Below are 13,529 nucleotides of genomic sequence, written 5' to 3'. Positions count from 1 at the left end.
GCAGAGGCCCTGCACACTGCCACCCACCTCCTGAACCGTCTTCCCTCGAAGGCGGTTCGCCACCCTACCCCTCACTTCGCCCTATACGGCACAACCCCTTCCTATGACCACCTTCGCGTGTTCGGTTGTGCCTGCTACCCTAACACTTCCGCTACCGCTCCACATAAGCTTTCTCCTCGCTCCACCCGCTGTCTATTCCTTGGCTACTCCCCTGACCATAAGGGGTACCGGTGTCTGGAACTCACCTCCCACCGTATCATCATCTCTCGTCATGTCATCTTTGACGAAGATGTGTTTCCCCTTGCTGGCTCCACCCCACCCACCGACCTTGACTTCCTCCTCGAGTCCGATCCAATTCCTCCCCCACCTTCGGCTCCCCGTCTTGCGCCGTTACCTGCTCCTCGTGCGGCCCCCACAACCTCTTCCGCGACACGCGCGGCCCCGTCGACCCCGCCTGCGCCACGCGCGGCCCCGTCGACCACGACTGCGCCACGCGCGGCCCCGTCGGTCCCGCCTGCGCCACGCGCGGCCCCGTCGACCCCGCCTGCGCCACGCGCGGCCCCGTCTACCCCGCCTGCGCCACGTGCGGCCCCGTCGACTCCGGCTCGATTCGCCAACCCCGCCCTCGTCTACCATCGTCGCGGCCACGCCACTACCTCGGCGCCCCCCGACTCGGGCCCGTCGACGAGCGCGGCCCGATTCGCCGACCCCGCCGTCGTCTATCACCGCCGAGAGCCGGCCCCACCAGCCGCTCCCGACGTTCCGGCGGCTCACTCCGAGTCGTCCGTATACCACCCGGTCGCCATCCACCGCGACCCCGGACACGTCCACCCGATGGTGACTCGGCGCGCCGCTGGCGTTCTCCGCCCCGTTGACCGGCTCATCCTGGCAGCCGCTACGACCAGCACTCCACCCGATGCTTCCCCGGTACCCTCCTCCGTTCGCACTGCCCTCGCCGACCCACATTGGCGTCGCGCTATGAAGGAGGAGTACGCGGCCATCTTGGCCAACCACACCTGGGACCTGGTGCCGCGTCCTCCAGGCACCAACGTGGTCACCGGCAAGTGGCTATTTCGCCACAAGCTGACCTCGGACGGCTCCCTCGACCGCTACAAGGCCCGTTGGGTCCTTCGGGGCTTCACCTAGCGCCCCAGAGTGGACTACGACGAGACCTTCAGCCCTGTCGTCAAGTTCGCCACTGTTCGCGCCGTCCTCTCCCTCGCCCTCTCCCGCGACTGGGCGATCCATCAGCTCGATGTCAAGAATGCCTTCCTCCATGGCACTCTGACGGAGACTGTCTACTGCAGCCAGCCCACCGGCTTCGTCGACACTGACCGTCCGGACCTGGTTTGCCGGCTGAACCGGTCCCTGTACGGCCTCAAGCAAGCGCCACGGGCTTGGTACAGTCGCTTCGCCTCCTACCTGGCCTCCGTCGGCTTCGTCGAGGCCAAGTCGGACACGTCCCTGTTCATCTACCGGCGCGGCGACGACACCGTCTACCTCCTGCTCTACGTCGACGACATTGTGCTCACGGCATCCACCGCCGACCTCCTTCACCGCACGATCGTCGCCCTTCAGCGGGAGTTCGCGATGAAGGACCTGGGGCCCCTCCACCACTTCCTCGGCATCACCGCCGAACGTCGGCCCCAGGGTCTCTTCCTCCACCAGCGCCAGTACGCCATCAACATCCTGGAGCGGGCTGGCATGTCTGACTGCAAGCCCTGCTCCACGCCTGTCGACACTCAGGCGAAGCTCTCTGAGGACGACGGGCCTCCGGTTGCCGACGCGACGTCCTACCGGAGCCTCACCGGCGCGCTCCAGTACCTCACGTTCTCCAGGCCCGACATCGCTTACGCCGTCCAGCAGGTGTGCCTGCATATGCACACTCCGCGGGAGCCCCATCTCACTGCGCTCAAGCGGATTCTACGCTACCTCCGCGGCTCCCTCGACTACGGCCTCCTACTCCGCCCATCCCCGACGTCGGAGCTCGTGGTCTACACCGACGCTGACTGGGCTGGCTGTCCCGACACGCGCCGGTCCACCTCCGGCTACGCCGTCTTCCTGGGCGCCAACCTCGTCTCTTGGGCCGCCAAGAGGCAGCCCGTCGTCTCTCGCTCCAGCGCTGAGGCCGAGTACCGTGCCATGGCCAACGGCGTGGCCGAGGCCTCCTGGCTGCGCCAGCTCCTCCACGAGCTCCACAGTCCCCTCCAGCGCGCCACCCTCGTCTACTGCGACAACGTCAGCGCGGTCTACCTCTCCACCAACCCCGTGCAGCATCAGCGCACGAAGCATGTGGAGATCGACCTGCACTTCGTCCGCGAGCGTGTCGCTGCCGGTGACGTCCGCGTTCTCAGCGTCCCCACCACGCTTCAGTTCGCCGACATCTTCACCAAGGGGTTACCGTCGAGTGTCTTTTTAGACTTCCGATCCAGTCTCAACATCTGTACAGGATAGAGTTGTGACTGCGGGGGGGTGTTAGACTACCCGTCTAGGGTTTGTGTTATTCCCCTTGTAATGACCGTTATACCCCTGTGTAATGGGCCTTGGCCCAGTTACTCACTCTATTTAATATCACTCCCAACCCCTATTTAGGGTATGGGCACACATTCCAACAACATCTCCCCCTCCCTTGAGTACTAGCTCGTCCTCGAGCTGCCATAGACTTACCTGACACGACTTAAGGTTAAGTCTTTTACATCTCGGCTTACCTTTATTATTTAAGACGAAAATACAAAATAATTGTGGAACTAAAATATAAATTTGAACTGCAGCTATGTCCTCCTGTCCTCCTGGATCCCAAGGAAAGAGCTGAACTGCGGACTTCATGTTGGATGAAAGGTGAAGGAGGAACCAGCCCGTTCTTATGTTGGGTCTGTCCAGCACCAAGGCAGCTGCCCGAATGAAGGAGACGACCCTCTTTGGCCGTGCAGGGGGGCTGCATACCCAGATCTCGACTTCTGCAGGGGGTTCAAAAAGTATAGACGAGACCTGGTGGTTGGGCGCGCAGGCTGCGAGTTGGTGCAACGATGAGCTGATCAGCAAGTGCAGCTTCCGCACCGCCTGCCTAACAAGGAAGCCGCGCACTGCGGCTTGCAGGCGCACCATGGCCTGCTCATGTGATGACGGCCATGGGGTGGCCCTGGAGGCCACAGCAAGGTGTTTCTCCCTACGAAGGGACTGTACCTGGCGGCGTGCCAGGAACCCTCGCGATGCCGCCTGAAGCCGCACCGCTGCTTGGAGTTCCTTCTCTGTCTTCTCCTTGTAGCGGTGGAACATCACAACGAACTGATCCCACTTCTCTGCGAAACGGCCAAAACTCTCTTCGAGCCGAGTGAATGCATCTGGAGTTGGAGAGGGCGTTGCGGCGGCTGATGGCGCGGCGGCTGGTGGTGGTGAGGATAACCTGGAGCTGATACCAGGTGTCGGTCCATGGGGATAGCTGTCTTCTCCGGCGAGGTTATACCCCTCTGTCGCAGGCTTGGTTCTAGGGTAGCAGCCCTAGGCGCTTGGGAGGGTCATTGCAAGAGAGAGAGATTGGTTTGATAATGACCTTGCTTGATTTATTCCCTGCTGCCATGCGGCTTATAAATAGCCCTATGGCTAACCAACTTCTCCTACAAACTCTCAACTAACTCATACTTTCTTGGACTTATCTGCTGCTAACCAACTCTCCACAATTCTCTCATCTCAATCTTATTCTCTAGCCTTATCCCAGCTCATCTCAATCTTATTCTTTCCTTTCCTACGGGTGCAGACTGCATGGTGGTGACCGCTCCCTATGATGCCCATGACATAATAGCTTGCACTATGTCGTTACACAATCAAGATTTCACCTCTGAAGTATGAGTTGAAGTTATTATACAATGTATTAAATATAGAGGATGTGATTATGTGGAACGGCAACACTAAACAAATACACAAATCAAATTGGAACAGAATGGTGCTTCTCCAGGTATTTTTGGTCATTCTACTTATATGGATCTTAGCAAGCATATCCATATTTGCAAATAAAAAGTTGCCATAAGCCCATAAGGATTTGTTTGGGTACTCTAGTATTGACTACAATCCACATGTGCTGGAGTGAATTGGGGTGTAAATTAGTTTAAATTACACCCCAATCCACCTCAATACATGTGGATTGGGATCAATACTAAAGTACCCAAACTAGGCCTAAGTGGTGTTGGTGTACATAAATTTGAATCTGTACTCTTCATGACTCTAGCGTAATTCAAGATAAATGGATCAAAAATATAGATTGAATGCTACCAGAAGAATAAAATGCACCTTAGGTCCTGAAACATGTAGAGCAGTATCATATCACTTGGGTAGTTGGGTTCACAAACTTAGGAATTGCATCTTTAATCGGTGAACTTATATAAATGGGTCACAAAATGTTCCAGTTATATGCTATATAGGTAACTAAAGATGGCATGCCACCTTGGCTGAATCCTAGTCAAATTCCAACCCAGACATGCTACTTGAAACTGCTAGGGAAATGGGTTTGTATTTTAAGGAAACTTCATGGAGCTGGACAGTTTTTACAAGATTTTTTGTGGACCTTATCTAGCAGCCCATGAACACCCTTTGGTTTAAACAGCATTCAAGTGTCATCATGACAATTAGTCGCTAAGATACAAATTTTGGCACCTAAATGTGTGATACTTAGGTTTGGGTACCTAGATGACACACTTAAAGTCATGTCTAGGATGTATGACGTTCCCGCTAAGTTGTGCAAAAGCACAAGAGAAAGTCATGCTTGTTAATCACCTTAAATTTGGGTGTGAAATATACCAAGGCAATATGACGTCAATTGGTTCACAATGAGAGAGAAAACAAATATACCTGGGTTTGTAAAATGTCAAGAACTGTTGCAAGTAGATTATCACGGGAAGTGCTTGCATATACCTGAGAAAAAACATAGAACAATTAGATGACATTTCCTGTAATTGGATAGAGACCTGTATGCTGTCTACTTACATGAATTGGGCAGCCATCATTGAATTCAAATGCAAACATCTGTGGCTCTTCAGCAAATCGAACAAGAGCACTTACTGCTGAGAGTGGTCGTACAATGGCAGCCTGGAAAGAAATTCAGTGCAAACAAGTAAGTGTTAAGGCCCATATGGCCCATATTAGCTGAGTCTCTTATATATATTCTACCCTAAGGACTGATTATCTTCTCTAATCCAAGATTAGTAACATGGTACCAAAGCAGGTTAGGGTTAGGGCCTAATCTCCTTTTTTTCCTGCCGCCGTCGCGGCCAGCCTTCTCAGCCTGCCTCAGGTTGCCGTCGTTGTCGCGGCGTCGGGTCTGCACGTCTGCAGGCCACTTCTGTGCCGTCTCAGGCTGCCTCAAGCCACCGTCGCACCAGGCCTCTTCCGCGTCGTCGCGCCCTCCACGTCCGCGCCTTCTCAGGCCATCGTCGAGGCTTGAGCCACTCCGTCTCAGGCTGCCGTCGAGGCCTCCTCGACCGCAGCTCGTCCGCGGCTTCCTTCCACGCCGGCCTCCACGTCCGCCGGCCTCCGCGCAGGACTCTTCTGCGCCGGATCGCGGAGGGAACCGCCAGGACTTCGCCGCCTCCAACCAGATCCGCCAGGTCCCACCCGCCTCCAGCCAGCTGCCATCCACGCAGGACCACCGCTGTACAAGACCTGCCCTCCTGGGATCCAACTGCTTCCAGCCAGCGCCCTGACCAGATCCCCTCCAGGCTGACCAGATCCTCGCCCCTCCGCAATGGTGATTTTTTTGGTTGACAGTGAAGGTTATCTCTTCACTGGTTTGCATTATTCACTGGTCTGCATCCTTTGTACGTCACATCAATCGATCATCATGTCAGTCAATGCTACTGTGGTTAATATCATCCTTGATGGTCAGAATTATCCAGAGTGGGCTTTCTGTGTTCAGACTGCTCTACGTGGTAATGGTCTACTTGGTTTGTCCTCCTTCATGAGCTGGCGGGAAGAAGCCTCTTCTTCGGTCAGAGGTCTGGTTAGAAAGGGGCTCAATTCTCTTATTGCTTTGGGGGCCTACATTATCTGGAACCATCGCAACAAATGTGTCTTTGATAACTGGAATCCTAATGTGTCTTTAGCCATTAGGATGGCTCTGGAGGAAAGATGGATGTGGGAAATGGCTGGGGCTAAAGGACTTTCCTATCTGTCTGCCCCCCTTCTTGAGGTTTAGCCTCGGGGGGAGTTTATCCTAGTAGTAGTTTGTTGTCTCAGATGGATTATTTTGGTTTTCTGGTTTTTCAGCCTCCGTAAGGAAGTCTGTCCTATTGTACCTGGTCTCCTTAGACCCTTTTTTCCTTCTTAATATAATGAGGCGCAGTTCTCCTGCGTTTTTCGAAAAAAATGGTTTGCTTTTTCACTTAACTGAAGATTCTCCTGCTTTACGTGAGGATCGTAGCAATGCTGCAGATGTTAAAACTTGGCAGATCAATGATGGCAAGGTCATGGTTGCCATGGTTAATAGCACTAAACCATCCATGATAATGAGCTTGTCCAAGTTCGCCACTGCTAAAGCTATTTGGTCACATTTGAAGGGCCGGTTTGTTCAAGACAGTGGTGCTCTCTTACACACTATTCTGCTTTTGATCATTTGATGGGTTCTTTGCTATCTATGGTGCCAGCCTGTGCAACTAATCCATGTCCGGCTCATCAGTTTATTGAAAAGTTCTTTACATATAGATTTGTTATGGGGGTTCAGACTGAATATGACTCTCTTCATGCATGACTGCTCCATAGTTCTGATACTCTTACAATGACAAAGGCTTTGTCTGATCTACTGGCTGAAGAGACTCACCTCAAAGCTGTCTTCCGCTACTGGTTCTAGCTTTCATAGTGTGTTGTTGTTGCTCATAAGTCCTATGTAGCAAGGAGTTATTCCTCAGTACCTTGTGAGCATTGCAAGAAGAACACCCATCGGTCTGAAAATTGTTTTATTAAATTTCCAGAGAAGTTGGCCGATTTCCATACACGACGGGCAGCTCATGGTCGTGGCACAGGTTCTGCACCTAGAGGTTCAGTTGCTATTGCTTCTACTTCACCAGCTATAGCCTCATCATCGACTTGGGCTCTAGACTCAGGGGCCTCCTTTCATGTGACATCTGATCAGTCACAGTTAGTCTCTTCTACACCTGTTATAGAAGATGCCTCTGTTCAAACCGCAGATGGTACTTTATGCCATCTAACCCACAAGGGTTCTCTTTGCACTCCTCGGTTTACCGTTCCTAATATATTTTTTGTCCATGAGATGTCCATGAATCTTCTCTCAGTTGGACAAATTACATATCACAATTGCTTTGTTGGATTTGATGACTCATCTTGTTTTGTACAGGATCGTCGCACAGGGTCTGTGATTGGGACCGGCCGTCGCCGTAGGACTGCTCCTCGCCTCTACATCCTGACAGCTTGCGCCTTTCTTCATCCACTTCATCATCTTCGGCCTGTGTGCTTTCTGCAGCTTCAGTTCGTGCTGCTTCTTTTGCCCAATGGCATCACCGTCTAGGTCATTTGTGTGGCTCGCGTCTGTCCACCTTAATAAAATCAGGTTGTTTAGGCCGTACGTCATCTGAGTCTAGCCTTCATTGTAAGGGTTGTCATCTTGGAAAACAAATACAACTTCCTTATTTTACCAATGCTTCTCATTCTGCTACACCATTTGATCTTGTTCACTCTGATGTTTGGGGTCCAGCTCCTTCGGATTCAAAAGGTGGAAACAAATATTATGTTATTTTTGTTTATGATCATTCTCATTATACTTGGATTTATGTCATGAAACGTCGTTCTGAGTTGCTTTCTATCTATAGGGCTTTTGCTCGCATGATTCACACCAGTTTCCGACTCCTTTAAAAAATTTCGCTCCGATTCTGGTGGTGAATATTTATCCGATTCTTTTCGACAATTTCTAACTTCAGAGGGTACTCTTGCTCAGCTTTCGTGCCCTGGTGCTCATGCTTAAAATGGTGTTGTTGAACGCATCGTCATGTCATAGAAACTGCTCGCACTCTTTGATATCTTCTTTTGTTCCCTCGTATTTTTTGTGTGAAGCAGTGTCTACTGTTGTCTACCTCATCAATAGACAACCATCATCAAAACTCTCAAGAAAAACTCCTGGTGAAGTTCTCTTTAGAACTCCTCCGCGTTATAACCATCTTAGAGTTTTTGGATGTACATGCTACGTGTTGTTAGTCTCTTGTGAACGGACTAAATTAACCGCTCAATCTGTTGAGTGTGTTTTTCTTGGATATAGTCCGGAGCACAAAGGCTATAGCTGTTATGATCCTTCAGCACGTCGCATTCGTATTTCTCGTGATGTGAGTTTTAATGAAAACCGACCTTTCTTTTATTACTCACACATTCATCTTCTTTTTCTACAGAGTCCACCTTTTTCATGTGGCTTCCTCCCATCCATGCTCCTACATCTGGGTCTTCATCTTTCACTACAGCATCGTCTACCACATTCTCTCCTAATGTTCTCATTCCCATTACAAATCCTTCTACCTCAACACCTACTTCACACTTTGCTTCTAAACCACCAATTACTAAAACCTACATTCGTCGTCCTCGCACTAGTCCCATAGCCGGTCCAGATGACAAACCTGTTGTTGATGTTTGTACTAACAATGATGACTCTCCAGTTGTTTCTGATGATCTACAGATTGTTGATGGGTCATAGTTTGCTGATGTGTTACCAAATCACCAAGGAATATCATCTTCGTGATCGTAGTACAATTGAACCTCCAGACCGCTATGGATTTCCTAGTGCTGCTGCAATAATTGTTAAATCATCTAATTATCATGAAGCTTCTGGTATTCATGAATGGTGGCTTGCTATGCAAGAGTTGGAAGCTCTTGATCGAACTGGTACTTGGGATCTTGTTCCTTTACCATCTCATGCAGTCCTTATAACATGTAAATGGGTCTTTAAGATTAAGACCAAATCCGATGGTTCAGTTGAGCGATATAAAGCTCGTTTTGTGGCAAGAGGTTTTCAGCAGACTCAATGACTAGATTATGATAAAACCTTTGCACCGGTTGCACATATGACGACTGTTCGTATTTTGATTGTTGTTGCAGCATCTTCTTCATGGACTATCTCTCAGATGGATGTCAAAAATGCTTTTCTTCATGGTGATTTACACGAAGAAGTTTATATGCACCCACCACAGGAGTTGATATTCCTTCCAGACATGTCTGTCGTCTGCGTAAAGCTTTATATGGATTGAAACAGGCCCCTCGTGCTTGGTTTCAACAGTTCGTCGTTGTCATAAGGGTTGTTGGATTTACCCCTAGTGACCATGATCCTGCTTTATTTCTGTATTCCTCTTCACGAGGGCGCACCTTGCTCCTATTAAATGTTGATGACATGATGATTACAGGTGATGCTCCAGAATATATTTCTCAAGTAAAACAACATCTTAGTGAGCAGTTTAAGATGTCTGATTTAGGCCCTCTTGGATATTTCCTGGGTATTGAGGTATTACAATCTACAAAGGGATATTATAGTCCAAATACATCCAAGACCTTATTGGTCCCTCTGGTCTGACTGATAAACGTACAGCTGCAACGCCCATGGATATTCATTTACAACTTTGTCCGAATGATGGTTCACTACTACAGGATCCATCCAGATATCGGCATCTAGTCGGCAGTCTAGTCTACCTCACTATCACTCGACCGAATATTGCACATGATGTTCATATTCTGAGTCAGTTTGTCTCTACACCTACTTCAGTCCATTATGGTCACTTGCTTCATGTATTGAGACACTTACGGGGAACCACATCTCGAGACTTATTCTATGATTGTAATAGTCCTCTTCGGCTTCATGCCTACTCTGATGCCACTGGGGCGAGTGATCGCTCTGATCACTGGTTATTGTATTTTCCTTGGTTCCTCTCCTATTGCATGGAAATCAAAGAAGCAAGTTGTTGTATCACGATCCAGTGTAGAAGCAGAACTTCAAGCTCTTGTTACCACTATTGCCGAGATTATATGGCTACGATGGTTATTGGTTGATCTTTGTGATACTCCTACGCCTCTTTTGTGCGACAGCACTGGAGCCATTCAAATTGCAAATGATCTTGTGAAGCATGAACTTACAAAACATATTGGTGTCGATGTTTTCTTCACACGGTCTCATTGTCAACAGAAAACTATTGCTCTTCAACATGTGCCCTCAGAAATGCAAGTTGCAGACTTCTTCACAAAAGCACAAACAAGAGAACAACATCGTCTCAACTTGTTCAAACTCAATGCTTCAGATCCTCTGCTTCCACCTTGAGTTTAAAGGGGGTGTTAAGGCCCATATTAGCTGAGTCTCCTATATAAATTCTACCAAGTCCTAAGAACTGATTACCTTCTCTAATCCAAGGTTAGTAACAGTAAGAACCTATCATATGATCTATTTTGTGTGTGGGGGGGGGAGGAGGAGGCGGGAGGGGGTTGGGGGCTGTTGCCATTTCTTGGATTGCTAATGGCTCTAGGGGAGAAGAGTTTAAACAATTCATATAAAATTGAGGACAAACTGTCTACCTCATAGTTCTCTGGACGTCTTTCAACAAGTGAAGTACTTGTAAGAACAAGCAGACGAGAGACAGAATCACCCTGTTCTCCAAGCCCACCCCTTGGTCCAACACCCAAACTTAAGCTCTCAATATTAGCAGTGCCACGCGCAGCAGAACGTAATCTTGTTACCGACCACTCTCCATGCCGTGTTTCAGCAGCTCCAACTGCCTCCATAGCTGGGAAAGAAGTCCACATACAAGTAAAATCAGAGAAAACCATAGTGGGCTCACAGGTAACAAATAAACTATCACTGAGAGTTTTAAATCCTTTATTATATGAGACGAATGTAGGGTCGGCAGCATCAATAAATGTGTAACGAAAACATGAGACAAGTGCGAATTTTGTTGATCAATGTGGAGCTTGAAGGTGGCATTTTACCTAATTCTCACAGTTCATTTGTGTTTTGCAAGCTGCCAAGTTACAAAACATATGGATGGAAAGGCAAAACTAGAGGCATGATAATGCAGTGAGAACATCAAGTAGATATATAAAAGTATTGAGCAAGCATCTTCATCCTTATCAACATCTAAATAGATTCTCTAATAAAATAGAGTACATCTAAAGTTCACCATCACTAGAGATCTGTCTACCTCTTTTTGCTATGAAGTCATCCGCTTTCATTGATTGTGAGTTATCCACAGATAGTGATAATCCAATCTTTAATTTGGCAGTTTTCGTCTGAAAGATGACCAACAAAGGAAGTTACATAGAACTACAAAAAACATGTATCACTGGAGTGGAACGACCAAAAAGAACAAGGTCAAAATTGTGTACCATATGCGATATAATTGCAGTGTTTGTAGTTCCTGAAGCAGCCATAAAAGCTTTTGACTTCCTACCATAAAGAGGGCATAGCACAAACCCTCCACCTTCAGAAGTCTTCCTCCCATAGCTATCCCCCAAGAGTACAATTGCCGGAGAATTCATATCTCTGAAGTCCAAGCACCAGCGTATATCACCAGAAGCCTCAAGGAGCTCAACACCCACAGGAGTGACCTTAAATTTCTACAGAATGTTCAGATACAAGAACCAAAGTATTAGACATCATGTGATGATAATACAACAGTATTTCTTTCAATACAGCATTATGTGAGTAATAAGTTATCAAAGATGGTCTCCGCAATCAGCTAGGTATCTAAATAATGACCATAGAACTGGTACACTACAATCATCTACCACATCCAGTCACTTATATATGACATTTCGAACAACAAACTAAAGTTAAAAGCAAGCCAGACTTGCTGTCTGAAACATCATATGGATCTGACTGGAGGGAGTAGTATTTCATAGCATGTCGTTATTTTGAGCACATTTTGTGGCACTATTTTTCATATAGTTAAAAAATCGCAAACAACTGAACAAGAATGAATGTGTGAATATGTGAATTATCTTCAATAGTTCTGCTTGAACTTGTAGCCTGGTGCTATGAGATCTGGTGAATTATCTTAAGGATGCAACAAGTTGAATCATGAAGTAGGGTAGTACTAGATGAGATTGGGCATGGAAGCATCAATTGATCAGAATAGAGTTGTACAGCACAATTGCTTACAGAAACTAAGCCTTTGTTTATTTCAAAAAAGAAAAGAAACACAGCCTTGTATTTCTATTTTTTTTTTTTTTGTTCACGGCAGCACAACACGGTAGATAGTAGCGGGATGTGAAGTTGATAGAAGCGGGTATTCAGGAAGGGGGTGTGCTTACGAAGGAGGACCATTCGTGGGTGCGTCGGCGGAGGTGGAGAACGGGGAAGTCGAAGGAGGCCTGGACCGGGCGGAGGCGGTGGAGTTCGGTGAGGATCCCCGGGCGGAGCGGCGACGAGAAGCGCATGGGCTTGAACTTGCTGCGGGCATCGGTGCGGACTGCGAGCGTGAACTCGTCGGTGGCGGTGAGAGCCTCAGCGTGGTCGAACTCGGAGCGGGCATCGTAGGAGTTGGTGAGGTTGAGCGTGGTGGGGTCGAGCGTGACGACGCCGGAAGAGGCGATGCAAAGGACCCGGCGGTACCTTCCCCTCCAAGAGTGCTTGACGACGAGGTACCGGGCGAGGTACTCGGGCTCCTCGGCGACGCCCGCGGGGGCAGCGGCGGATGCCGATGTGGCCGCCTCCGCTGCGGCGTGGCGGCTGGCAAAGTCCATGGCGGCTAGACTCGGGCCGGCATTAGGGTTCCGCCACCAGCGCAGGGAAGGGGAAGAGTGGCGCGAGTGAGTCGCCCCCAGCGCGGCGACCGATCTCGAAGCGTGACAAGATCCCCCTTTGCTGCTGCTGCCCAGCCGGTCGCCGGAGGACGGTGCTCGCCGGCGCACCAGCCGGATAATTGTTGAGATTTGTGTTGCGCGAGTTTTCCTGGTGCTTCGATTGAGATTGATCGGTCGACCGATCGGTTTGGTTGGCTCCTTTTCCGTTTTATTTTTCTGCCCGTTTTCCAAGCTGTTGCTTGCTTCCGATCTCACTTTTACCTTCTGTCTTCGTGGCTTCAGCCCCTACTACCACGTAGGGAGAGGGATCATTCAGGACAATTGGCTTCCGTGTTTGCCTAATTGGCTTCAGCGCGAGTGAGCTTGCGTTGTTTTCTTCTCTTTTCCCCCCTTTTTTATCATTAAATAATGTCATGTTTTAAAGTAAAACGAACACAGTGGTATTAACCGCCGTATATATTCGAACAATACGCCAAGAAAATAATTTCTTGGACATTTCTTAAGCAAGATTTGACTTTAATGTATACTTCCCCTTTTTCTATTAGGTCCCGTTTTTTCTTTCATTTTGAGAAATTAAAATCTTACTAATGAAATAGGCTATTTTTTTAAACGTGATATTCCACCACTTTCCAAAATTATCATATAATTCTATCTCAAATTCATGGGGTGAGAGATGGAAATTGATTCTATAGATTTTCATGTCATTTTTCTAATGTACAACTTATAACACATTCTTATACTTGCTTCGCTATAATATAAATGTT

At 48.6% G+C, this 13,529-nt stretch overlaps 1 protein-coding gene across 2 annotated transcripts in view; it reads right to left on the bottom strand.

Annotated features, from left to right (window-relative positions):
* Positions 1–13,039, bottom strand: part of LOC100272361 (uncharacterized) — a 33,325-nt gene extending 20,286 nt beyond the window's left edge. The window contains exons 1-6 of one of the 2 annotated variants that reach the window (XR_002266902.3): positions 12,274–13,039; positions 11,347–11,577; positions 11,163–11,250; positions 10,540–10,748; positions 4,978–5,079; positions 4,843–4,905 (exon numbers count right to left, since the gene is read on the bottom strand). Coding sequence is in view for 1 of the 2 variants with exons in the window: in NM_001359605.1 (NP_001346534.1) it covers positions 4,843–4,905; positions 4,978–5,079; positions 10,540–10,748; positions 11,163–11,250; positions 11,347–11,577; positions 12,274–12,705 (1,125 nt within the window). In the remaining variant the exon portion in view is untranslated. The remainder of the gene's footprint in view (positions 1–4,842; positions 4,906–4,977; positions 5,080–10,539; positions 10,749–11,162; positions 11,251–11,346; positions 11,578–12,273) is intronic. The other variant, NM_001359605.1, reaches the window with a different exon arrangement.
* Between the last annotated feature and the right edge of the window lie 490 nt (positions 13,040–13,529).

Source organism: Zea mays, chromosome 1, assembly GCF_902167145.1.
Source record: "Zea mays cultivar B73 chromosome 1, Zm-B73-REFERENCE-NAM-5.0, whole genome shotgun sequence".
NCBI classification, from domain to species: Eukaryota; Viridiplantae; Streptophyta; class Magnoliopsida; order Poales; family Poaceae; genus Zea; species Zea mays.
Note: the sequence above shows the minus strand (reverse complement) of the source record. Positions and strands in the feature narration are given on the sequence as shown.